Raw genomic sequence first — 27,775 nt, forward strand, 5'->3', positions numbered from 1 at the left:
TGGTATGAATTTTCTTTTAATATTTACTCTAGAAAATCCCAAACCCTAAAGGTAGTGCACTGCTTTGCAATGGAGATCACGCAAAATCGTCATTTTTGGCTCATGTACAAAATCGCACTGAATTATCGGAGCCGATAAAGTATCCTTTAAGGTGCCTGAAAATGGTTGCTTTTGCTCTAAACCCTAGGGAACTCGAGAAACGGGAGATGAAATTGAAAATCTTTTAGTGCCCATAACTTTAGAACGGATCAAGTTTTATTTTTTTTTTTTTTTTCATTTTTCTCACTTGCAAAATATTAAACGTAAACAGTCCTGTCAAATCAACCTTTAAAACTTGAAAGAAGGTTCATTTTTGAATTAGTTATGGGGATTTTTTCGTCATTGGACCTAATTTTTCCAGCTTTTTTTTTACTTTTTTCTTGTCCTTTTTTTCATTTTTGTTTAGCTTTGAGCATTGTAGTCAGAGTTACCAACTTATTTTTCTCCAAAACAAGACCTCTCAAACTTTAAAACGAACTCAAAATTATGCTGGGGAAATGATTTTCGACCGTACTACGGTCGTTTAAAGTTGGCCCGGCGCGGCGGTCCGTTATAGAGATTCTCGGCACAGTAGAGCGCCCTAGGATGCGGCTCAAAAACTGCTTTGAAAGGGCGAAAAATTAAGGGAAAAAAGGGAGGGAAACTTTGTTGCATGAATAGAATTGCTGTGTTGGAGGATATTGTCAATTTTCGAAAATGACCGAAAGGTAAGTCGTACCCAAGGGCGCTTTACAGTGCTAAGAATGATTGACCATCGCGACAACTCCAAACGACCGCGGCCGTAGCCCAGTTGGAAAACATTTCCGCGGCATAATCTTGAGCAAGTTTCAAAGTTTAGGCGGCCTAGTTTTAAACAAAAATAGGTTTTTAGCACTAACTGCAATTCCTGCAACTAGGTAAAGGGTAAAAATTCTGACTAAAAAAAAAAAACAAAAACGAAAAAAATTTAAGAAAATGGCAAAAAATTCCTTCAGCATTGTTAACAGATGAATTTTTTTTCTACCCTCCAATCAATTTTTCACAACAAGAAAATGCAAAAACTTAACTCGTTTAAAAGTTCAAGGCACCTACAAATTTTCTTTTTGTTCCGCAGCTGCCGCGGTTCCCCGCGGGATTTAGAGCAAGAACAACCATTTTTCGGCCCCTCTGGTACCTAATCCTCTTTCAGCCCTGAGAAGTAGGTGCAATTCTGGGGGGGGGGGGGGGGGGGGGGTGTAAAAATATGCCGATTTTGCACAGTGTCCGTTTCCAAATTTTTGCGGCTTTGTGTGGTGCATGCTAAAAGGTTAGGTACTCTTGTTTCTCCCATCCAGATTTAAAAAAATGCATTTGCATTCTCATTATATCACAAAAAGTAATTCGCCTGCGCAAACAGCCTGTCAATTTGTAAACGCCTATGAAGAATACGCGTCCAAAATGTACGAAGCAAGAGGTCCTTGCCATAGATTTTTACGTTGACTTACAGGGCCGGATTAAGGGGGTGGCCACGTGGGTCGAAGCCCATGGCGGCAAAGTGTAGGAGGCGACACATTTTGCAATCTTTTTGAATGTAGGTATCAAAGAAAAGAGAAAAAAATCGGATTCAGAAAATAAATTAACACACACTTTAACTTTAAATGATAAAGATAGTAGCACCGTCATAGAAAAAGTCTTCGGCACTATCAAAGTAAAACACTCGAGGGATGAGAAAATGTTATATTTCAGGATTTTTTGCTTATTTTTCGAGAAAAGTTCATTTGAGGTTGTCAACCTCGAATCAGCCCTGCGTTAACAATATAAAACCAACATGAAACGCCCAAATTTTAACTTCAAATATCTCTGATAGTCGCGAAAAGTCGCAAGATCTTTTTGGGAAGATTGATGTTGGATATCTGAGGATTCAGAAAACGTCAACCACTCAGAACATTTTGCGTTCCAAGCAAGAAATCTTAATTTGAAGTTGACGTCTTTTTCCCGTGTATTTCTTATGGACCAGTGATTCTCGACCCATTTCCCGCCCACTTTCTATCCAAATTTGAGGTAGTTTTGGGCGAAAAATTTGGAAATGAACCATCATTGTGAGTCAGAAATATATTTCAAGATGACAAACTCAAAAAAAAAAAAATTCAAGTATCGAGTTGTGAATTTTTCACTTTGGTCCACAGAGGGCCGCACTTTGCAGCGCCTTGATACAACTATACAACCTCGACGGATGTCCGTATTGCGTCCAAAAAATTGAAGGCGTTTTGGCTTCCTACGCATCATACCTGTAGTTTATTCGATCGACAAACGCGTTGGTCGGCGGTGACGGGGACTTGATGCAACTTTTTAAACTTGATGGCTGTCCGTATCGCACCGACTGAAGTGCGAAACCACGTATCTCCATTGCGGTGTTTCAAAATTTCCGTTCTTAATTCATCTCTTCAATGAGAAACAATCCAAATTTACGACTTTAAATTTTGAACCAAATCTTCTGCTATCGAATACGAAAAATCATGGAGAATTAAGTTTTATGTTGACCAGCTTCTCGAAAGAAAAATAAAATTTCTAAGGAAGTCTGCAACATCGCAAACGGAGAAACGTCGTCTTTCATTTTGCCCAAAAATATGTATGCTTAAAATTGAAGGCAATATGACTGTCCTCCCTCAACTTATATTCGTCTGTAACGATAAACAATGGGACGCGTTCGCTACGGCGCCTTGATACAACTATACAACCTCGACGGATGTCCGTATTGCGTTCAAAAAATTGATAGCGTTTTGGCTTCCTACGCATCATACCTGTAGTTTATTCGATCGACAAACGCGTTGGTCGGCGGTGACGGGGACTTGATGCAACTTTTTAAACTTGATGGCTGTCCGTATCGCACCAACTGAAGTGCGAAACCACGTATCTCCATTGCGATGTTTCAAAATTTCCGTTCTTAATTCATCTCTTCAATGAGAAACAATCCAAATTTACGACTTTAAATTTTGAACCAAATCTTCTGCTATCGAATACGAAAAATCATGGAGAATTAAGTTTTATGTTGACCAGCTTCTTGAAAGAAAAATAAAATTTTAAGGAAGTCTGCAACGTCGCAAATGGAGAAACGTCGTCTCTCATTTTGCCCAAAAATAAGTATGTATAAAATTGAAGGCAATATGACTGTCCTCCCTCAACTTATATTCGTCTGTAACGATAAGCAATGGGACGCGTTGTTTCGAAAAATCATGGAGAATTAAGTTTTATGTTGACCAGCTTCTTGAAAGAAAAATAAAATTTTAAGGAAGTCTGCAACGTCGCAAATGGAGAAACGTCGTCTCTCATTTTGCCCAAAAATAATTATGTATAAAATTGAAGGCAATATGACTGTCCTCCCTCAACTTATATTCGTCTGTAACGATAAGCAATGGGACGCGTTGTTTATCGTTACAGACGAATATAAGTTGAGGGTGGAAAGTCATAATGCCTTCAATTTTATACATACTTATTTTTGGGCAAAATGAGAGGCGACGTTTCTCCATTTGCGACGTTGCAGACTTCCTTAGAAATGTTATTTTTCTTCGAGAAGCTGGTCAACATAAAACTTAAATTCTCCATGATTTTTCGTATTCGATAGCAGAAGATTTGGTTCAAAATTTAAAGTCGTAATTTTGGATTGTTTCTCATGGAAGAGATGAATTAAGAACGGAAATTTTGAAACACCGCAATGGAGATACGTGGTTTCGCACTTCAGTCGGTGCGATACGGACAGCCATCAAGTTTAAAAAGTTGCATCAAGTCCCCGTCACCGCCGACCAACGCGTTTGTCGATCGAATAAACTACAGGTATGATGCGTAGGAAGCCAAAACGCCTTCAATTTTTTGAACGCAATACGGACATCCGTCGAGGTTGTATAGTTTTATCAAGGCGCCGCACAGTGCGGCATCCTTATGGAGGATGCGGACAAAAGTCGGTAAAAGACACTGAACTTTAAATCATGAAGATAGTAGCGCCGTCATAGGAATTCTCTTTGGCACCATCAATGTGCAACACTCGAGGGGTGAGAAAATGTTTTATCTCAGGATTTCTTGCGTATTTTTCGAGACAAGTTCATTTGAAGTTTGCAACCTCGAATCAGCCCTATGTTAACAATGTAAAAGCAACGTGAAACACCCAAACTTTAACTTCAAATATCTCTGATAGTCGCAAAAAGTGGCAAGATCTTTTTGGTAGAATTGAAGTTGGGTATCTGAGGATTAAGAAAACGTCAACCACTCAGAGCATTTTGCGTTTCAAACGAGAAATATTCATTTGAAGTTGACGTCTTTTTCCCGTTTTTTTCTCATGGACCCGTGATTCTTCACCCATTTCCCGCCCATTTTTTACCCAAATTTGAAATAGTTTTGAGCAAAAAATTTGAAAATGAACCATCATTGGAGTCAGAAATATCTTCAAAATGACAAACTCCAAAAAAAATGATATCGATCGAGTTGTGACTTTTTGAGTTTAGTCCACACAAGCCCGCACTGTGCGGCGCGGCGCGGTGACCGACCGCTCGGCGCTCTGTGTTTGGCGCAATGTGTGAAGTATTCCTGCACTCTTGTAGGCGCTAATATGCGTTCCGAGCCGACCAGCGACCACACTGTCCGCACTGGGTTTACGTGGAGTATTCCTGCAGTCTTATAGGGGCTAATGGTACATCTTTGCGCCCCTCGCATGTCAAAGGCGCTGCGCCTTTTGTCTTTTCTCCCTTTCATTTTTGCGCCCCTTGCAACTATAACCCCCCCCCCCCTCCCCGGTTGGTGCGGCAGAGGTGATGGTTACGCCGTGTATACCGTCTCTCCTTTTCCGTCTTGTGGTTCATCGCATTGAAACATGGCGAATTAACGGTCCCATTAACTAGCGAGCGCTTTTACCAGTTAGGTACACATAATGTAATGTTAATACCACGGTTGTGAAACGTTCGAAGAGAGCCTTATGCTACGCTGGGAGCGTCGCGAACGCTCACAAATAAAATAGAAGAAAAAGAAAACACTTTTAGTTTTAAAAAAATATTTATTAAATTTCTAACAAGGTTTATAAATATTTGAAATTTAATGGGAAATAAATGAATAAGCTTAATAATAATAAACTTGCAAACAAATTAACAATACAAGTTAATCGAAACGGATCTTTTGATTTTTCTTTAAAGAATGATAAAAAGGAATAACATAATAAATTAAAATAACGTGAGAAGCAACCTCATTGCAGCACTACACAACAATAAACATGCCCAGCAATCGTTAATTTTCATAGCTTTGGAGGGTAGAGAGTGCAGTCACAAATAGTTGACAGGAATTTTCCAGGATTTATTTGAACGACATTAACCCCCGGAAACGAGTTTAAAGTTTAAGTTAAGTTTCCATTGAAACACGCGTCGACGAAAATGCCTTTATGGCGTCCAAAAATAGCCGTCCCATTGAGTGCGTCCACCTTCGAAGGGTCGCGCCGTCAAAAGTAAACACTTGAGAGGACAGATATTTTTGGAAGTCATCTAGGCCTCCTTGTCGGTGCGCGTTTAAATGGAGTCTTAAAATAGGCGTCTTTGAATGCGTACATCGTGCTTTAATCGTTCACAAAAATTCGAGTGAATGTTTGTGAATAAAATGCACCTTCAGCCTTCCAAAACTGCAGGAATTAAAAATTATTGAACAGGCCATTTTTATTAATGGAATAAGTATTTTGATAGAGCGTGTTCCTCCACGAATTATCAGAAAACCACTGGCTCGCCAAAAGAAAGTTGACGGTACAGAATTAGAAACTGCCGTATTGAAAAGGTCAATCTGAACTTTCATTGGCAAATAAGTGTCAGATTCCCTCTCGGGCCCTCAGAGGAAAATATTATTAAGTAAATCAGATTTGTCTACCTTATTTCATTGAATTATTTATATTTCTTAAAATTCTTATCGGTTTAATTTGAATAATCAGTCGAGTCAATATTTCTGATGAACAGATCATTCCAAAGTAACCGGAAGATTTATTCACCTCTTCAGTCAACATTATTTGATCCGATAAGAAACGCCTTCAATTTGAAGGTACGTTTTATTCCGTCGCAAAATAAAGCAGGGATTGTTGCCTCTATCATGTATTGAAGGAGTTTAGTCGAATGACTGCATTGCACGATTCGCGCTAAAGTGTGTTAAAAATGAAATAATCTCAGTTATATAACGGTCCTCCTTTGTGGAGGTAGCATTGTGTTTCCTTTTTACTTTTAAGGAATACAGCAAATTATTTCTACATTACAACATCATAAAAACACATCTAATAAACAATTATAAACATTACATTTATATCCGCAAAAATATTCGAAATATTTTTGTTCATATACTTGTATACTTACTATTAAGAGACGAAAGTCTTTCGTTTTTCAGATTTACGTAAAGCGAAATTTAAACGAACTCATACGTAACTTTAAATAAGGACTGTAATGTTCTCCTCTTTTTATTAGGGATATTTCAAAGCGTACAATTATTAAATATTATGTTCTCTAATTTTCCTCGCATCCATTACTGCCCTCAATAATTATTAACATACTATATGACTATGTGTAAATACAACGATTTTGTCAAACAGGAGAGTCAACATGGATGCGCTTTCAACGCTAAAAATATAAATTCAGACTAAAACTAAGAGAAATGAACTCGCGACGAAATAGTCTGATCTTGATTACACTAAGTATCATTTATAAAATGATTCTCTGTACAACATGCAGGTACTGCGAAGCTCTGCTGAGTCAATATGAACATCGACACAAAACTTAAAACTAATGACTATTAAAAATTTTACAAACTTATCAAGTAGAAGGAAAAATAAATATGTATATCAATAGACCATGCAGCTCAGTGCAAAGTTTAAAGAGGAGAATAAATAAAAGGTTAAGGCAAATCGTGATATATTTCGGGGCACTTCGGGAGGCGAATCGCGGTAAAGGAGAGTAGCGGACATGTCTAAATACTCTCCTGCTTTCTCCTCTTACTTTCAAATTTTCACTTATTCTGAAGAAAGACGCCGTATTTACAATTAAACGTTGGAATATTTGCTTCGATCAAATACATTTTTTTATCGAGTGGAGTCTCGAAAATGGATTTAAATTGGAAGGCCAACTCCTGAAGAGCGAAAAAACACAATTTGAGCCGAAATTAGCAATTTTTTTTAAAAATAAACATTAATGTTTAATACTCTTAAAAAACTTGTGTAACATTTCAAGTCATCTACATCACTATCAACAAAGTTTTTAGCTTTTGAACACGGTTGGAAACAGGCAACAGCGCGTAAAGCTCGTTTTCCTCGGCCAGTTTTCCTTGATTTTATGATTTTTCAAACTAGAACTCAATTTTAAGAATTTATCGGCTGTGTCCTCTCCGGCATATGTTGCAAAATCAACCTTGCTAAGTAGTAGTAAACTTATCTCAAATTTTGTCGTTTTCATCTTAAGTCCCAGTTTCGTATGCCCAGTAAAATTCTTCCTTGATATTTTCAGGCACATACCTTTATAATGCTGACGTGTACGCGCAATTCATATTTTATTGGAATAATTTGGCAACGTCTGAATGTAAATACCGATAGCTAAAGTCGAAAACGCATAGCTCCATTGCGACGTTTCATACTCTCTGATCATATTTTATTTCTCTAAAAAGAAACTAAGCGAAAACTCCATTTAAAATTTTTTGGTGAATGAAGAAAATTCATAGAACATTTCAAGGAAAACCGTTGGCTGGTTTACTTCTGGAAATAAAACTTAAGCGGGGATTTGGAACGTCGCGTTGCAATCAGAGGTGCGTATTTCTCGACGTGAGCCAAGATTGGCGATTCTCCTCGTAAGGCAGACTGCATGACCAATAACACACATCTGAAATCATTAATGTTCAAGCTCTGCCTTAAGATCAGAAAATTTTCTCATCGTGCTTATAATTTTGAAACACGAATCTTATATCAGCGAGTCCAAAATTTTATAAGGTTAATAGGACTAGAAAAGTTACATTTAAAACTTAACTTAGCTTTGCGAGCGATCTTTATATAAAATAGTTTCTTAAACGATACAGTAGGAATCATACATTTTTGAGGGGGACACAGAAAACTCACTTATCGGATAAAAATTTTGTTGATTGACATTGTATGCACTTGAGTGATTGCAACCTCTTAAATTCTGTCCCAAAACTGGTGATAAAAAAGAGTGAACTTATGAAACACATTTTCAGTTCGCTGTGCATTGCTCACCCAACTGAACAGAACTCGAGATATTTTGTGTACATATAGTAAATCATTTTTGGTTTATTGCTTTCCGTATTTACCATTATTTACAACTTACAAAAAACTATGAACTCTGTAATTTCAAATTGCTCCATTTTTTAATAGTAGAGAGTTCACTCAATTCACAGGAATTTTCTCCCTTTAATTTGAACGTTATTCACCAACGAAAAATAAATTTTAAGTTGCGGCCTCTGAGCTTTCATTTACACGTGCAATCCCGCAACATCAAAAAAATCAAGATGACGTCTGAAATATCCCTCTCGCCACGGGAGCACTTTTCACCGCGCAATGCCTCGCGCGTGTACTACTTAACCGCGAAGAGAGATATTTTCGGATACCATCTCGGCTTTGTCGGTGATGCGCTTTTTAATGGGGTCTACAAAAACAACTAGGTACTTTGGAATAGTTTTTCGTGGATTATATCGTTCAAAAAATCCCGAAAAGTCCATGTGAAATGTGTGCAGGGCCGGATTTATCAACTTGCCGCCCATAGGCCGCCTGTATCTTTGCGTGAAAGTTAAGTTTCGTAAACCTATCTCTGTGTGGACTAGGCCTTCCATTCATAAGAAATGAACGAAAAAAATATGAAAGAACAAACATAAATGAATCAGTGAGAACGAAAACACACCAACTCGGTTTCTCAAAAAGGCTCACTTTTCATTAAAGACAGTCCATTTTTTTAAAGGTCATTGAAGTTAGCGCAACTGTTCCAACTTGGACTTAAAAAGTGTCCTTAAATTCTTGTCTTTTGCCACCAAAAATCTTTTTCTCAGACTAACATTTTCACCTACTGTGCAGTTTTGTGTGCGTCTTGATTATTTTCATTTTTTCGAGTTGGTGTGTTTTCGTTCTCACTGATTCAAATGTGGATTAATGATTTTAACTTCCGCCGTCGCGCCGCGCAGACCGCACCGTGTTTAGCGCAATGTATGAAGTATTCCGACAGTCTTGTAGGCGCTATGCGTTTCACGCTGATCGCACTGTGTTTGCCGCAATGCGTGACGTATTCATGCATTCTTGTAGGCGATATCCGAATTTTTGCCGCCATCTATAGATTTGCCGCCATGGGCCGCGGCCCATGTGGCCACCCCCTTAATCCGGCCCTGAACGTGTGCATGCTCTACTTTTCGCAAAAAAAAAATTAAGAAATTACTGAATAAGCTCATTGTTCTCACTCAATGATAATTATAAAATAAACGCATTACCAAAAAATCACTAATTCAATGTCTTCCTTATGGAATTGAAACTAAAAAGTGACTAAAAAATTTATTTCAAAACTAAAAAGAATAAAAATCATAACCCAAAAGCTCTAAAATAGGAGTGAAAATAGTTTCTTTTTTCTCTTTTTTCACTCTCTCTTAAAATATACATATTTACTTTGTCATTCAAAACAACATAAATTAAGCTAATATCTTTGGTCTCTGAATTTCCGATTCCATATCTAAGTATAAATATTGAAACACTTATATTTATAAGTACTTATTACCTACTTCGAAAAACGTACCTCAGCTTGAGATAAGTCAACCTAAGTACTTATCAACCTAAAAAATGAAATAAATAAATAATTAAGAGGACTCATCTCTCAAAAAGATAGATTTGGCCCTCTTTTTACCTGAGTAAAGTTCTTTTCGTGAGACGATTTTAAGCAACAGCTGAAACTGTTTGAAAATTGAATTACAATATTTTTTTTTTACAGTTTTCAATCTACGCTAATAGGATATGGGTACTATTTACGTATATTCAATTTTTTCTTTAAAAATGCACGCGTCATACGCAGAAACCTCTAGTATTTAATTTTCATTAAAAATCAACTAGATAATATTACACACTTAAAAACTGTCCTTAAAGAAATACACACTATTTATGCCTTAATTATAAAAATTGCACTTTTCCAGCCTTTTTTTCATGCAACGCAGTTTGAAAACTACCCAATAAAATTAAGCTGTACAAAGTATTTACAGATATATTTGCGCTTTTGAAAATTTGAGACGATTTAAATTTGCGAAAAATAATGAGAATGAGATATCACGCACGTTCGAAATCTCTTTTAAAGGAGACTCTTCCGCATAGGTCTTCAACACGCACTTATTGTTGCTATCATTTCAACATATTCGCTGTTTGTGTGTTGTTTGCTTTGGTAAAATGCACTAAATTTGTAAATATTCCTACTGACTAACATTTACATATTTAAGTTATTAGGTCTACTGACATAATGTGAAATGAATGATCGACCTTGTTTCGGCGCGGCTCTTCCTTCCTTACATGTTCTTGCTCACCTCTTCTTATTTTCTTCCTCTCTTTTAATCACATCCTCTTGCACCGAAACTGTTCATTAGAATGCATCAAGATACCAAAGCAATTATTCGTAGATGCTCCTGAAATTTTGACACGGTAACACTAGAAAAAATCAGGAATAACAAAGAAAACCGTTTCCTCGACAGTTTCTCGTTGTGCTAAGAAAAGTCGTAGCCTCAACAAACGATTCATTGCATCCAGCAATTTTTTTATAACGAGGAAGTTTCACAATAATTGCTGAACGGTTGTCACAACTACAATGATTGCATTGCGACGAGGGAACTTACGTTTTTACACCTGAGATGTTAGTCTATGCCTAAGTATAGCCTCCTCAACGTAACGCGAAGGTATCCTCTTCAGCGCAATGAAAAACTACCGATGAAACGGTTCAGTCGGTTGGAATTCAACAATTTTTTCTTAAAATGTTGATCATTAATTACAGGCCCATAAATTAATATTTCGGTATAAACCTACTGTCTGCCACCGTCAGCTAAAACCTTTTGCAGGTTGCCCTTTGCTAAAATTTTGGCATTTTTATTCTCTGTGGGGAGAACGGTGACGAAACTAACATTACTGTCAGAGTCACTCTGGTTGAGGCCGCTATCAACGGACAGGGAACCAGACTTGGGTGTGTTGGGCGTCTTGCGGAAATTGTTACCGTAGAAAAAAGAGTCGGTTGCCATACTCTCTGCACCGGACTCGCTGGCACCGTCGAAGGACTCGTCGGTTTCGCTACCGGATATGATCTCGCTCAAGACTCTCTTGCGGTTCTCGTTGGACTCGTTGGAGTCGGTGCTCAAGTAGCCGGAGTCCTCGGTGTAGTGTCGCCAGAGTCGCTTCTTGCTGCGCTTGCCGTTGGTTCCGTTGGGACCGATGAGGAGTTTGGCCTTGGGCTTCTCGTCGTTGTCGTCGCCTTGTCGACCGTCCGTATTCATGGCCTCGTAGTCCGAGGAGATGGGGCTCTTGGTCCGGCCAGAAGCAGCAGGGGTGGTCTTGTGCGGAGCTGAGTTGGTAACATTCGGGAGTTCGGGCAACGGTCGACGGTTCATGTCGCTCAGGCTGAGCTTGGTGATCCTAGGAGGTAACCCTACTTTGTCTCTGGTGCTTCTGACCATGGCGTTTTTTGGCGGCAAGGGCGGTTTGATGGAGCGCGGCGGGAGGGGTGGCGTCTTGTCCACGCTCCTCAGCTCGATCTCGTTGTAGTAGTCGCTCGGTTTCGGGGGCCGCGGGGGCTTCAACTCGATGAACGGCTTCGGCGGAGACGGTGGTCTCTGTCGTCGCGCCTGCTTCGAGTCCACGTTCAAGAACTTACCGTAATCCTTCTCCGTGTCCCACGAGAGTGTCGAATAATCCGTGTCGCTATCATCGCCGCCGTTCGTCATCGAGGAGGACAAGCTGTTGTCAGATCTCAAGTTCTTGTCTCTTCGAGAGCCCTTTTCTCTCTTCGAGTTCTTATCAATCCGCGAGTTCTTATCGTTTCTTAAATTGAGCTGATTCATCTCGATCTCAGCCCTGGTTTTGTGGTTCATGTACTTCTTCTCCGGTTTGGCGTTGGCTTTCTTCAGGTTGTTCTGCTTCGACTCGAAGATAGCTCTCAAATTGCCGATATTGTGAGAATTGGTCACTTTGTTCAAAAGCTCGTTCAAGTCTTCGTTGAGCGTTCTATCGCGTTTGAAACCGCCGTTGGCATGCGGTGGTCTCTCGAGGCTGTCGGTGAATTCATAGTCCGTGTAGATACTATCGGGCACCGCGCGATTCTTGTTGAAGGCGCTTATGAGATTGTTGTTGTTCTCGAAGGGTTTCAGCTTGTTCGACACGGGTTTTCTATCGAGAGTGTCCGGTTCGAAGCTGTCCGAGTCATCCGGGTTGTAAGTGTGGTCCGTATCTTCCACCTCGATCATAAGATGCCCTGGCTGCTGTTTATAGTGGATCTTGGCGTCCTTGCCACTGGGCGGCTCCGGTGGGTTTGTCTGGTTACTGGTGAGGCTCGAGGAGTTGCTCGTGGAGCCGGAACCAAAAGTGTCGTTAATATATACCTCGCTCACCAGACTGTACCCCTCTGGTTCGGTGTGATCTGCTAATATATCGTTCTTACTCATGGGTCGACCAGTCTGAATCTCGTTCTGAGCCATCGATATGATCTCGTATTCGTGGTCCTCGATCAAGGGTGGTCGTGGACTCCGCGCCATTTTTGATATCGTCTTGTTGCCCGTCGTCATGTTCAGAATGTCGTTCCTCATCTCCACCTCTTCGTCCATAGGTAGGCGAGAGCAGTGAATCAACCCGTTGTTCAGCTCAGTTCTCTTGATCAGAACGTCGCCGTAATCGGAAGGAGTCCTTATGCCTCTATCGTCTCCGTTGAGGTCGTAGATGGACTTGTCCAAACTATCCGTTTCGAAATCCGACAACCGGCCCTCATCTCTGCTCTTCAGTGAATCCAACCGTAGCGGAGGAACGGGTTTGCTCGTGTTTTCCACAGCCATTCCTACCTTTGTTTTTTCGGTTTCTGGAACCGGCGCAGGAGAACTATTGTCGTCTTTTTCGATGTCGGTTGCACTCAATGCTGGGTTGTGTTGGTGCACTATCACCTTACTGTTGAGTTTAGACTCTCCGTTCTTTTTCATAGGTAGCGGCGACCTCGTCTCTGAGATTTTAGATCGATGGGGCGGTGGATTCACCACGGGTTCAGCTCTGAACTCCTCCTCTACTGGTGACGGTTGCTCCTCCCTCGGATCCGTGTCGTTCAAGCCTCGCACACCAACGAACTCTTTGATGACAGCGTCCATCAGTTTCTTGGCCACTTTCGGTACTTTGAAGTTCTCTTTGCTCACCGATGACTCAGCAAGGGACTCTGTGTCTACCACCCCGGTATCTCCACTGCACATGGAGGGTGGAGGTGGAGGAGGCGGAGGACAAGGAGGAGGCTTCATTTTCGTTCTGCTCGCTGCGTTACTACCATTCTTCCTACCCTCCGACTCTGCAGTGGACATGAGGTCTTCCTGGATCGTTTTCATACGGTTAATTTCGTTCTGCTGGTTCACGTATGGCAGGTTGGAAAACGCGATGGACTTCCTACTGAGGTTTGACCGACAGGACCGACCGCTTCTATAGCTGGTGGCGCTTTGAGCGCTCTTCCCACTACGGGCACTGCGGCCGCTTCGGCCACTCTTCCCGCTGTTACCCGACCTACCACTCATGATGCTGGACTGGTCGTTGAATTCGTTCTCGATGAATTTTATGGCAGTTCCACTGGGCATCAATCGCGAGCTGAAGTGGTGGTCATCCAAACCGTGTCGTTTGGCAATGGCTCTATTATGGCAGCTTCTGCGGCTGCATTTAGAAGATGCAACAGACTCCGAATCACTCAGAGGACACTTGGGCTGGAGGGGTACGTCCTGAAGCCATTTGCGTATGCTCTTTTGTTTGGTCTCGGCCTGGTGGTGGTTGTTGTTGTAGCAGTGGCGGCAGACGTTTTCTTGCTGCTGCAGCTCTCGTTGGCAGTCGGGACAATCCTCGCAGCTGATGATACTACTCCTGCCAGCTCTACCGTGCTCCTCTTTGATCAGGCTACTCGGGCGGCTGCGTTCGTGTCTGTAGGAGGCACCACCGTGGCGGCTACTCCGGACACTCGACATTCTGCTCGTGGGTCGCAACGGGTTTCCGTAGTCTTCCTCTGGGATCCCGATCAGGTTCGGGGTGAATTTTTTGGCAGCCATCTTGTGCTTTGCAATCGCTATCACCTCTCGAATCTTAGTTAAAAATTCGATCGCAGCTGGTGGCGGGGCCTGTAAAAACATAAAGTAGACTCCTTACAAATCCGGACAGAAAAGAACTTTTCAGATATATATTCTGCGGGTCTTGAAATAATACCGATGAATAGAAAGATATACAAGAAAAAATGTTAAAAAATGTGTCCCGAACTATGTGTGACAAGTTAGCAAAATGGTTCTGGGTCCACTCTATGTTGCAGGGAAAACAACTTTTTTTTAACTCTTTTGAACTTTTCGGGCTTGCTTTCACCGCAAAATAGTGTGAACGCAGCACTATTTTACCACCTTGTTCCGAAGGTATGTATGTGAAATAAAAGTAATAAACCACATACATCACATTTTCGTAAATCCAATTTTACTCGTGATTTTCTAAATATATAAGGAGTTTTGTTTTTCTTCATTTTTTCTTCCGATGACAAAATGATTCAAACCATTTCTACCATATATTATATCAGCTTTTTTTAACAAAGAAGAGAAACATTTTTATTTTCTATAAACTTGACACCATGGACGAAAATTAATCGGACATTTTTGTGCATGTTTGTTTATCTTATCATTAGCGATCTGTGGGTTTTTTGCCTAAGAATATCACAACATACCGCGGCAACAATAAAACAGTACAGTCTCGACTAGGCAGAAGCTCGATTTGATTTTACGGCACCATAATAATGTTATTTAATTGTCGTGGTTCGAACAAGTGAACATTTTATAACTTTGAGATCCAGTATCTTTATTCAAAATTCATTCGGTATGCATTGAACTGCGTGATTGAGATGGAGAGGCGACGGAAACGTTGTAAAGGAGGAAGATGAACACTTTTGAATAAATTAGAGTTATCATGCAGGTAGCGATAATGCAGTAAAAAATAACTGTAAAAAATGAGATTCAAATTAAAACAAGAAGTTTTGGGTTACGCGAGCGGATCGATAAAACGGAGGGAAAAACGAAGCGGGGCATTGGTATTTAGCCGCGATTAGGCACTTTAGTGGGATAATTTTGTTACTGATCCACATTTCGTTGTTAATGAAGCAGCGGCAGAGGATCTCCGCGGCGCTTTTCGCCGGATTGAATAAAATTAGCCGCTGAATTAAACGAGGACTTTAAATGGACACCGTCCACTGATTGAGAGAGATGAAAACAACTTGAACATATCGATTGGTCTATTTGATCCTCAGACGGAAGTGACATTCTACAAAATGGATTACATATACCCATACTTTTATTTGTTTATTTATTTACTTAGATTTAAAAAAAAAAAAAAAAAAAAAAAAAAAAAAAAAAAAAAAAAAAACCGAGTCGTGCATAGCTTTGGTTAGATTCAGAGCCAGTGAGCTCCTTAAGTATCACGTTACGAACGTAGACGATGCACAAAGGAGGACCTTTCCGGCCTTAAAACATATTGCATATCCCCAACTATGTCAACGTCGCCAAGATTGTGGAACTCCTGCTCTTACTAACTTGCATCCAAAAGTCTTTACTTACATGAATTCATTCAATTCATAGTTTGTTCGTCTCAAAATCTTCAGGCATTTTCCCGACTTGAAATCCCAATTTCTTAGTCATGATTAATGTGGGTTATTTTTTTCGTCGAATCTGATTTACTAATTGACACTAGCTCAGAAGAATTTTCAAAATTTTGTTGACGAATTATAACGAGTTGATTTAATTCAAATTTGGCAACGGTACATTAGGCCAGTGACGGAAGCTCCCGCCACGATGCTCTCATTTTCGATTCAAATCATCGGCTGTTAAGTGCAGTTCCGATTTTTCGCCAATTGTGCAGGTTTAAGTCGCCATTAAATTACGGCCGCCAACTGTCAGCTGTTGCATATTGTACGTCTTTATGGGGGTAAAGAGAAATCGGAAAGGAAGTGCATTGCGGAGCCGTAACATTCCTTGTACATTAAGCACTTTCAGTAGAGATCTGTAATTGAGGATGTAGGACGAAAATCATTATTGTAGTGAGAAAACTCGAAATAAGTGGTTCTTCTGGTGTTACGGCGTTATAACTGAATCTATGCCTAAGTTTGCGACTTTGGCAATAAGTCTCTCCTGCGTTTTCTCTCAAATATCAATTTATCGTACCCTAACCTCGAAATGCTCGACTGAAAGAGCCAATTACGGGATTCCTAGAAACTCTTTGCGACAAATGATTCAGAATTAACAATTACGAGGGTAATCCAAAAAAGTAAGATTCCCTACCTTGTATCGTTTAAATATTTCACCTGAAGTGCTATTTTGTCTGACCTTATCGCACGTTGATAGTGAAATTATCAAACCGTGTCCCTCGGAAAACCCTACTTCTTGATAGAGCAAGTAACCTGTGGACTCTCCGATCCTCAAGTTTGGTTTTTGAATGGGAATTCTTTACTGACAGCAACAATAAAATACTCCTCAACACTCTCAAACTCCAATTATTTCTGGAAATAACTTCAACTGATTGGGCGTATGAGAGCAAATCAGGGCCTACTGAGGAATTACAGGAGGGACACAACTTCGGTTCATATTGAGCATCAAAGTTTTTCCGTCATAGGAGTAGCTGAAACCAAAGTTCGGTTTCCGCGACAGAAATCTTTGATGTATAACAAGGCCCTGATAAAAATTGACAGTAGAATGTGTGTTCCAAAATACTATAGACCTAAAGCCGGCTGTAAGATTTCCAGCTTCTGTAGCCGGCTGTACAATTTCTTATAGCCTTTTATAGCCGATGGCGATTAAGCAACAGCCAGACGATAAAGTTTATACTAAACGTTACTAAATACGGATACTAGGACTTAGTTAGTTTTTGGACTACCGCTCTCTTTTTGTGCCGTAGTATCTTGATTTATTTTGCGAGGAAAGCTCCGTACTTTTGAAGGATGCCTGTCATTCTTAATATTTTGGAGCGCCTTCAATTTTTCATGATACTGTGCAATACCTCTGGTGTGAAATAGTTGCTTCAGACGCCGTGGCACGCTGCGGCGCGGCGGGCGGGCAGAGAGCGCGAAACGCGCATTGGCGCCTACAAACCTAACAGGGATACTTCACGCATTGCGCAATGCGTGAAGTATCCCTGTTAGGTTTGTAGGCGCCAGTGCGTCGCCGCACAATGCGTGAAGTATCCCTGTTAGGTTTGTAGGCGCCAATGTGTCGCCGCTCCGCTTTGTGTTAGGCTCTAATATTTAATCTCGCGGAGTCAGCGTTTTTCAACTTATGATTTTGAAATGTTTGCACACTCTGTATGGACTATTCTCATTTTAATTGATGAAAAAACAATATGTTTTAAAAGAAAACATAATGTGTGTTTTGTAAATATTAAGGTAGTTCCGTATCAAACTTAATGATTTCCAAAGCACACGAATTTCTACACAATTTCTTATAGCCTTTTATAGCCAATGGCGATAAAGTGTAAAGCCCGGCGATAGGAATTATAGCCCGACTGTATACTTTTTTATAGCTTCGTATAGCCCGGCTGTATGATTTGCTCCGCTTTCTACAGCCAGCTATATGATTTTCAATAGCCTTCTTTAGTCGGCTATAAGAACTCCCATGGTATTTTGAAACGCAGCTCGTATCGCCAATTTTTACCAGGGGGACCGAATTTTCATTCTTTGTGCACGCATTTTTAAAATATATATCGACGGCGAAACTCTCAAACCACGTACCTCGTTTGCGGTGTTTAAAAATCCCCGCTGCCTTCTCATTTTTTTGATGGAAAACAAATCGACATTTTTACCCAAAGTTTTTACAGAATTTCCTTCGCATAGTGAGGAAAAATCAAGGAATTTTTAAGGATTGAATGTATTTATGCCAAAAAAACTATGTGCAAGTGGAAAGATGGGGTGTGATAGTGGTGAGCTGGATAAGAAACAATGTAAAAGTGGATATAGTTCCATTTCAGAAGATGGAAAATCGGGATTTGTCATTAAATCAAAAGGAACTGAGCGCTAACTCGTGAATGAGCCGTTGACATGTGACAAGAGCCGTGTGTACAGGGCTCATGAGTTTAAAAAACCGAGCAAGAACGACAACGGAGACGGCTTCATTGCCGCTGACGTCACTGGCGCTTTAAAATCCCCATTCATTCTCATGGGCTGAGCACTAACGAGCACACCCCATTTTTTCGCTTGCACATACTTCCATTTAGCATAAATAGTCCAATCGTCGCTTAGTAGGTTTCCAGTTTAAAGAAACAAAAAGTATTAGAGAAAGTCTGCAACGTTGGAAACGAAGATACGTGGTTTGGGAGTTCCATGCTGGATATGTATTGTCTTTCGGATGGACTTGGGCTGGGCCCGATTGGATACTTACTAAAAGAAGCTCGGGCTCGAAATAGGCTGGGTTGAAATAGAGCTTTTTGCGGGCTTGCGGGATTGTCGCTTAGCAGGTTTCCATTTTAAAGAAACTAAGAGTATTAGAGACAGAGGCAGATCCAGCAATTTGGCAACACCGAATTTCCTCCATTTAAACCTATGCTAATTAATCGATTCTCATCGGAGCACCTGGCACCTAAGAATCGATACATTTCCATAGGTTTAGATGGAAGAAATCCGGTGTTGCTAAATTGCTGGATCCGCCAATGATTAGAGAAAGTCTGCAACGTTAGAAACCAAGATACGTGGTTCAGGAGTTCCATGATGGATATGTATTGTCTTTTGGACGGACTTGGGCTGGGCCCGATTGGATACTTACTAAAAGAAGCTCGGGCTCGAAATAGGCTGGGTTGAAGTAGAGCTTTTTGCGGGCGTTGGCGCAGGTCATGGCTTTGACAGTTTCGGGCCGGTCCTCGCGCTGCTCCAGTGTTTCCACGATGGACACGTTCTCTTCCGGCAGCCGCTCTATTGTGTTCTGATCAGATAACTGGAGGGGCTCCATGTTGTAGATCCCCTCCTCCGATCCCTCGCCCCCCTGCCCGTGCCCGTGCCCCTGCCCTTCATTCCCGCCCCCACCCCCTCCTCCGTGCCGCCGTGGGTGGACCATCGCCCAGGTCCGCTGCATCTGGAAACAGAGTGATGTCTTAGAGAAAAAAGAAAAGAGCATGGATTGCACTAGACAATACACAAAAATAATAATCCCAACACGACAAGAACGAACACGCGAAAATAAGTATACAAGCCTCAACCAAAACTGCCTAGCGCGTTTCGGGGTAGTCGGTGGTCAGAGACAAGAGACCCTCCACTGTCCTCTTGGCGACAGGTGGAAGCTGTTACTTTCGGGGATTCAACACTTCCTTATGAACAATTATAAGGGAGCAACAGTCGTCACTCTTTTTTCGGCTGTTGACCTACCTACATGGTGGATGATGAGCTTCGGGTGATGTCATGAGCCAAACAAGCTTCCCAAACTTCGGCTTTTTTGCAGAACGAAACTGCCAACACGTTGTTGAGCATCAACCATGTAGTTAAGACAACAGTTTAATGTTAAAGTCCCGAAAGTAAAAGCTCCCACTATAGCCGAGATACGAGTGAAGGGTCTCTGTCGGTGATAGATCCGCGTGAAGGGTCGTGGAGGCCTGGTCCCCTCTTCGAGCAAAAAAAAAAATAATAATAATTCAGGAGGAAAGGAGAGGCAACAAAAGAGAAAAAATACATTAGTAATAGTCAATATTTCTACGGTAAGACCGATATAATAACGTGACCACAAAATTACGATTATTTCGTATTCGAGGTAAAAACACTATGTCCAAGTAATCACCATTAGCTCCTCCACTTTTTTACCTCTTTTACTGTTCTTCGTTCCCAAAACGAATGTTCACAAAACAATCTATGAATTCGTTTTGAATTTTATAAAAGCTTGATTTTCTGCCCCGGAAGTTGTTAGTACATTGAAAATATGGTACACATATTTGCTTTTGAAGCAAAAAATATTTCGAATTTTTTCACGATATGATTTTTTCCAGAATTCAAAAAAATATTATGGAACCTATATACAGGGTGGTGTCGATATGAGCGATACGAGCAAAAGTTGTCTCAGTTCAATCGATACCGTTTACTTACAACAGCGAACCGTGAGAGTTTGTGAGAACCCATTGTTTAAGTACGTTCAGGTCCCAAACTCCAACCGCTATCTGTGAATAAGGGCTCGTGGCCCGAATAATACGAGGCGGAGTATCGTGCACAAGAAACAATGCATGAAAGAGCGAGCAATGAAGGGCGATACGCTATTGGTAGTGAAAAAGCGGGTCCATCGGTAGATCGTTCGTGAATGACCTTGATCGATAGATAACATTGATGAGATATACTGCGGTGGATGAAGTCATAAACCAAATTTTTCAGAGCGTAATATCTCGGTTAATATTGAACGTAGAAAGTCGCTGTTTGGATAGATCCTTGTTTTTTAACCGATCTACAAGAATCAAGCATCAAAACACGACTCTGTGACCAGCGCAACTGACCCATTCTGCCGCTTGCTAAGGCAGAACGCCGTATAAACATTCGAAGGCTGACAGATTTCCTTCAATAAAATGTTCATTTTTGAGGAAAGTTATGAATATTTTTCCTTTAAATTTTCAGAATCTTTAGGTAAAATTGCGAACTAAATTATCTGAAAAATTGGGAGGAAAATACTCATAAATTTACCAGAAAATTCGCATTTCATGAAAGGAAATTTCGCAACGCCTAAACGGTTCTACGGCGTTTTTTCATAGCATGGCAGCATTGAACTCTTCCTTGTACAGGTAGGGAGCGAATACATCGATAGGGTTGCCGTGGCAGTAGTATTAGAATCTTTATAAAATTTTGCTACCCTACACTGAAAAAAAATTCTCGGCGTTTTTACCAAGGTCCGTTGGTACCTTTACCATCTTACTTTTTTTTACAAATTATTGGTAATTTTACCAAGACAAACCGGTAAGCTTACCTAAAAACCTGTATTTTTACTGTTTTTTTCAGGTAAGAATACCACTTTTATTGGTAATCAATTCCCGGTAACTTTGCCATTTTATCTCGGTAATTCTACCACAGTCGATAAAAAATATTGGCGTTTTTACCAAGGTCCAGTAAAATTACCGAGAAAATTCAATAATTTTACCGAGATTTCTTGGTAAAATTACCACTTCCAAAAATGTTAATTTTACCAAGAAAAAACTGGATCAAATAGAACCCTGAATTCTTGGTAATTTTACCCTTTTCATAGTAAATACACTGAGATTTTTTTCAATTTTTTTTTTTTTTTTTTTTTTTTTTTTTTTTTTTTTCAGTGTAGGGAGCGAATACATCGATAGGGTTGCCGTGGCAGTAGTGTTAGAATCTTTATAAAATTTTGCTAGCCTGGAGCTCGGACTTTACCTTATCATCGAGGCAGTTCTCGGAGCGCTCGGTGTCGGAGCAGCAGCTGCCGCCGGACTCGGAGAGGAAGCCCTCGTTGTCCTGCCCTTCGGGACAGTGCTGGAGCAGGGGGTTGTTCTTGACGACACCCTCATCCGGGATGATGAGCGAGTCGCGGGTGTTGCCGTCCACGCTCTCGGTGTCGCCCTTGAAGCAGCCGTGCTTGATCCTGTGCCGCTTCCGCAGGTAGAAGTAGATGGCCGCCACGTAGATGAACCCGATCGACAGACAGAAGATCCCGATCGCTATCTGCTCCGCCGCCGAAAGGCTCCGAGTGTCCGCTTCTTTCCCCACCGCGTTCCGCATGTCCGCTGAAAACGACACCTCCCGCACGCCTGAAACATTCCATATTTTTCAATTTTGTTCTGATTATTGTTCTTATGTCTAACACCTTTAATAAATCAAGAAACATAGGAAAGCTTAGAGACTGAAATGCAGTAAAGAAAAGTAGACCATTCACTGGAAAAAAAAAAAAAAAAACACACATTGGATCTATAGTCCAGACTCTTGAAAACATTGACAAGAAAAAGGACTCTTGATTCACACAGATTTAAACTTGAATCAAAACGAAATCCGCTTAAATTAAGAGGCTTGGTTCTTGATTTAAGCTTAAATCTGATTGAATCAAGAGTATTTTTTCTTGTCGATGTTTTTAAGAGTCTGGACTCTAGATCCAATGTGTTTTTTTTTTCCAGTGTTCCCTGAAGTCAGTAAGTTGGAATTTTTTGGCCAACGTGCGTTAAAATCCAGAGACCTGCGTCGCATCTGCAGTTGCCTTCTTGAAAGGTCGTAACTAGTGTTACACAAACAGCGTATCTCTATGAGGGAAATTTGTGCTGGGATGAGATTTTTCCCTCTGTAGTGAGATTTCCAGTTTTCTGGATTTTAACGCACGTTGCCTAAAAAATTCCAACTTATTGTCTATACGACTCGTGCGTGTACCGCAATCAGTTTGTGCATTCCCTGAAGTGGCAACTCCCTATTTGTCCACTTCAGTTGGCCTTGACCGAAATGGTGGAAATCATCTCGACGGTGAAACTCCGAAACCACGTATCTCGTTTGCGTTGTTTAAAAATCTCCGCTCCTGTTTTATTATTTGAAGGAGAGCCCTTCTTAAAAACCTCTGTTACTTTTCTTCCCTGGGCACAGTAAATCCTAAAAAAAAACCTCAAGAAGGAATGACAATGAGTATAGTCCTCCATTTAAAAAAATGAAGTAGGGCAGGAAGTCTGTAATGTCGCAAACCGAGGTACGTGGTTTGGGAGTTTCACCATCGATTTACTTCCAAATACCTTGATGAATCTGTCCAGTCAGTAAACACACAGGAAAGCCAGGGGATTTAAACGCAGTAATAGAAATGTAAACCATTCCCTGACTTGACAAAACCCTATTTTTCCAGTCTAGGTGACCATGACCGAAATGCTGAAAAACATTTACTTCCCAACACCTCAATGAGTCGGTAAACAAACAGAAAAGCTTGGAGACTTAAACGCAGCGATGGAAAAGTAAACCCTTTTCATGACGTGACTACTCCTTATTCGTCCAGTGTGGTTTGCCATGACCGAAATGCTGAAAAACATTTACTTCCCAACACCTCAATGAGTCGGTAAACAAACAGAAAAGCTTGGAGACTTAAACGCAGCGATAGAAAAGTAAACTATTTCATGATACATGCAGCTCTATACTCGTCCAGTTGAGTTAGCCATGACAGCCATGGTGAAAAACATATTTTCTTTCAAAAAGCTAAAAAAGTCGGTAAACACACAAGAAAGCTTAGAGACTTAAACACAGCGATAGAAAAGTAAACTATTTCATGATACAGCTCTATACTCGTCCAGTTGAGTTAGCCATGACAGCCATGGTGAAAAACATATTTTCTTTCAAACACCATAGTGAGTTGGTAAACACACTAGGAAGCTTAGGGACTTATACGCAACGATAGAAAAGTAAACCAACTCAAGACGTGAAAACTCCTCTTTATTCAGCTCAGTCGGCCAAGAGTCGCCGCAAAGTAGTATATCAAGAACTACGGTGACCACATCAGATTTTCAGTGTTTCAAGAAGGAAGAGGAGAGCGCTTCGTCCGAAAAGTTACTTGAGGCGGTAAACACCGCCTGAGCGAACCCGTCGTATTTCACAATTCATGACGCTGAATAGCTGCATTTTGTCAACAATATTTTACGAAGGATCATTAACAGCCCACCACTACATCCCACCAACGGGCACTTAGTCCCTCCGGTCCGCGGGTTTGTAAGCAATCGCGAGATCTTATCGCTTCCGGATGATGCTATTACCATGTATCGATTGTTACCGCGGGTTAATGGGTTACTTGCTGCGCAACGCTGCGTTGCTATTTTTGAATAATTTTTGCCGTTGCGAATTTCTCTTTGCGTGAAAATCTGACCATGTGTCATTATAGTGTGGCCAGTCATGAGAATCTGGGATTTGGAACATTTTTGCTCGGATTTCTCAAAAGTTCTGTGGTAAAAAAAAAGAAAGAAAATAACTATAACATGAAAATGATGCAGCTACGTTCTTTTAAAAGTAAACAGCGGCAATAAAAATGAACAAGAGGAAAATTCACATGGTTTAGTACCATGCACCAGTACCAGCACGCAGCTAGTGCTGATTGAACTGATCTTGTGAAGGATATTAAGCGGCTTGACAGGCTGTTTGAACACGCCTTCATTCTGAAAAAGAGGAACAGACTGCATGGAGGGATCAACTCGAGATCAACTTGGCATTCAGAGATTAAATGACCGTGAGAAATAAACGCATGATTGCTCAAAACAGCAAGAAAGATGGGAAAACATACAAATTCAACGTGATGAGAACAATTTTAGAAAATATCCACAGGAATACTTGGAGACTTAAACGCAGCAACAGAAAAGTAAACCAATCCCCCAGTCTAGTTGGCCATGGCCGCAATAAGAGAAACGTTTTCTTCCCAACACCTCAATGAGTCGTTAAACACATAGAAAAGCTTGGAGACTTAAACTCAGGGATAGAAAAGTAAACCCTTTTCATGACGTGACTACTCCTTATTCGTCCAGTGTGGTTGGCCATGACCGCAATGCTGAAAAACATTTACTTCCCAACACCTCAGTGAGTCGGTTAAACAAACAGAAAAGCTTGGAGACTTAAACGCAGCGATAGAAAAGTAAACTATTTCATGATGTTACAGCTTCATACTCGTCCAGTCTAGTTATCCATGACAGTCATGGTGAAAAACATATTTTCCGAAAATGTGCAAAGTTTAGAATTTCAGAACTAATGGCGGGGAATGGCAGCGCTGCGGAGTCTTGGGATGGATCACACCTTCGCGGTAATTCAACTTACTTGGGGTGCCGGCGACTCGAAATGCCACACACGGAGTGAATATTTGTTGGTCTTGCAGGTTCATCTTGTCGACCTCCTTGCAAATCAAGTCCACCTTTATGAGACGCCCCTCCATGCTCAGCCTCAGGTCCGCGTCCCCCAACCACTGAAAGAAACAAACGTCATCCGTAAGTCCGGAGCTTTCAATAAAATGATCCATTGTCAAATATCAATGATTCACTCTGAGTGAATAGCCGGCGTGAAAAAAAAATCCAGCGCGAATTTCGCGCCGTGCTCTGAGTGAATAGATCAGAGCGTAAATATCATCAACGACGGACGAATTATGCCCCAATAAATTAGGTTACTATTCCAAATATTTCGGTACTGCACCCCAACTTAAGTTGCGGTACTACCAATAAATTGGACATGCCTATCGCATCCAATCCAACAAATTGGGGTAGTACCACAATTTTAGAGGATAAACCCCAATCCTTTTTTCCGTGGCATAACACCTGATATGTGAAACGCTTCGAGGGGTTGGACCGTGGAGAGTTTAGGGCTAAATATTACAAAAATGATCGATGATCGATTATGTTTTAACAAGAGATAAAATGTTACTATTTTTCTATCAGGAAATTCATTCCTATTAATTTTTCGTGACATTTGTTTTATTTGCGGAAACCAGAATCATTTATTTATCCTTTATATAATGTCTATATATATTTTTTTTTAAAGTCATAATATTTTTCAATTTATAAAACGTTGAAATTCCAAGATCTGATGCCTGAATGTGTAGAATACTTACTCTCAAGAAGGTTCTTCCTTCGTCTCGAAAAAGTCTAAAGGGCGGTTCAGTATCAGATCGGTTCCGCAGATCAGCCCATCCCCCGCCTGTGAGGAATAATGCTTTCGAGACGACGCACATAGGTGTGACGCTTCCTGGAAACAGAGAAAAAAAATTGATATTAATGAGATGTATGATTCGATGAGCAGCAGGTACTCTCTCAAAAAGCATAAAGCACATTCATGTTATGCTCTCAAGTTACACTGCTGAGATGTACTCGAGTTTCGTAAAGTTGTCCTTGAAATGATACTATGTGAAGTGCCTTTGAACCTCCCTTCGTCACAATATTGAGATCATATGAAGCCTTACTCAGCTGCTGAAGGAACGAATATAAACACGGCCTTTTGATTTACAACTCTGCTGCTATTTTAACGAGATGTTTTCTTACGTGAAAAAATAAAGGCCCCTTCATTTGAGCCCAATCAAGAGGATAGGATAGAATCTCAAAGACGTACTCAAAGGAGACTGACGGGTAGTCTATCGACTTTTCACCCACTTATCTATCTATTATATCGGGTGATGGACTGTAATTGATTTTTTAACAACCCACCATTTAAACGTCGCGCGTGCATGTAAACGGGGCGATGTTGTCAATTCAACGCTTCCGAGTGCCTCAGATGGATCGCACAATGCGTCAGATCTCCGGTAAAACCTGACGCTATACTGCCGTGCTAAGGAAAAACGCAGTATGAGCCTTCAGGCGTTGTCAAATTTACCTCTATAAAAACCGAATTCACTGGATAATTTATTGATATTTTGCTTCAAATTTTTCAGACGACATTATTCGCAATTTAATCCAAAATACCTGAAAATTTCAAGGAAAAATATTTATAACTTTCCTCAAAAACACAAGATTAATTTTAGGAAATTTGGCAACTATCGAATGTTCATGCGGCGTTTTTCCTTAGCATGATAGTATAACTGTCCGTATTCATTGTTATTTCTCAAGCAGCTCCTTACCTTATGAGGCTTGTTAAATGACTTTAGAGGAGGTCCCTAGAGGTCATTGATAACGCACCATTTTGAGGACAATTTTTACGAGATTCGACAGTATAACTTCGAAACTAGATCCTTGCGAGGGATTACAATGATTTACCATTGCAAAAATGCGAATACACAGGAAGAAATTCGATGATCTTGACAGAAGCTATGTTGCCGGACATCTCGATATTGTTTTAATTTTTTTCTTCAAAACTTTTGCACATCCTTTGATGCTTTCGGGGACTAATCTTCATGAGAGAAGAAATATTTGGTCAACTTTTAAAGTAATTTTGTGCGTTAGCGTTAGTTTTTCAAAAAAATTGGACGACTTGGGCGGCATAGTGCCTAAGCACGAATGGTGCTTATGATAGGTACTTCGGTGGAAGGTGGCGATGTTTCAACATTTGAGGGTAGTTGAACGAAAATCTCAATAAGCTTATTGTTCTTTAGTTCTCTGTTAAACAAATGAAACGTGAGAGGTAGTAAGACAACGCGAAAGAAAGTTAGGTTGATTTTAGCGAAACCCATCCATTTACTTGGAAAAAAATGTTGATTATAAACTTTTGAGCTAATAATAGATTCCCCTCGGCTCAATCTGTATTGTTTGATCTCATTTCTGTGTTCGAACGGTTGTGTCTAAATTATGAAGATATCTGCGAAGTATTGATCTTTGAATGGACGGAGGCATCCCACTGTGCGGTGTCGTTATCATTAGGTTGGTAGGTCATGCGAGTGATTGGTGGCCGTCCGCATCCGATCGGCCTGTCACTAACTACGTAAATTGGCCGCGGAGAAAAAACCGGTGCTTGCTCCTTGCTCCTTGGTCAGGAGGTAGATGCACTTAATTGAGCAAGGAATCCTCTTTATGCAATTCCAGTGGCTTCGGCTGCCGTAAATTCTAGCTGTCTGACGGCGTTTGGGGCGTCCTCCCTCTCGGTGCTTAGACACCCCGTGCCCCCTCTCCCTCACCAGTACGGAATCGAGGTGTAAG

General features: G+C 40.7%; 1 protein-coding gene across 1 annotated transcript in view; it reads right to left on the bottom strand.

Annotated features, from left to right (window-relative positions):
- Window positions 1–5,024: 5,024 nt before the first annotated feature.
- sha (shavenoid) overlaps window positions 5,025–27,775 on the bottom strand; it is a 146,048-nt gene continuing 123,297 nt past the window's right edge. Inside the window, exons 7-11 of the mRNA XM_019062608.2 lie at window positions 25,765–25,898; window positions 24,981–25,125; window positions 21,603–21,976; window positions 19,009–19,314; window positions 5,025–14,352 (exon numbers count right to left, since the gene is read on the bottom strand). Of these exons, the coding sequence (XP_018918153.2) occupies window positions 11,038–14,352; window positions 19,009–19,314; window positions 21,603–21,976; window positions 24,981–25,125; window positions 25,765–25,898 (4,274 nt within the window). The 3' untranslated portion in view covers window positions 5,025–11,037. The remainder of the gene's footprint in view (window positions 14,353–19,008; window positions 19,315–21,602; window positions 21,977–24,980; window positions 25,126–25,764; window positions 25,899–27,775) is intronic.

The sequence above is a fragment of the Bemisia tabaci genome, chromosome 1 (genome assembly GCF_918797505.1).
Source record: "Bemisia tabaci chromosome 1, PGI_BMITA_v3".
Lineage (NCBI taxonomy): Eukaryota > Metazoa > Arthropoda > Insecta > Hemiptera > Aleyrodidae > Bemisia > Bemisia tabaci.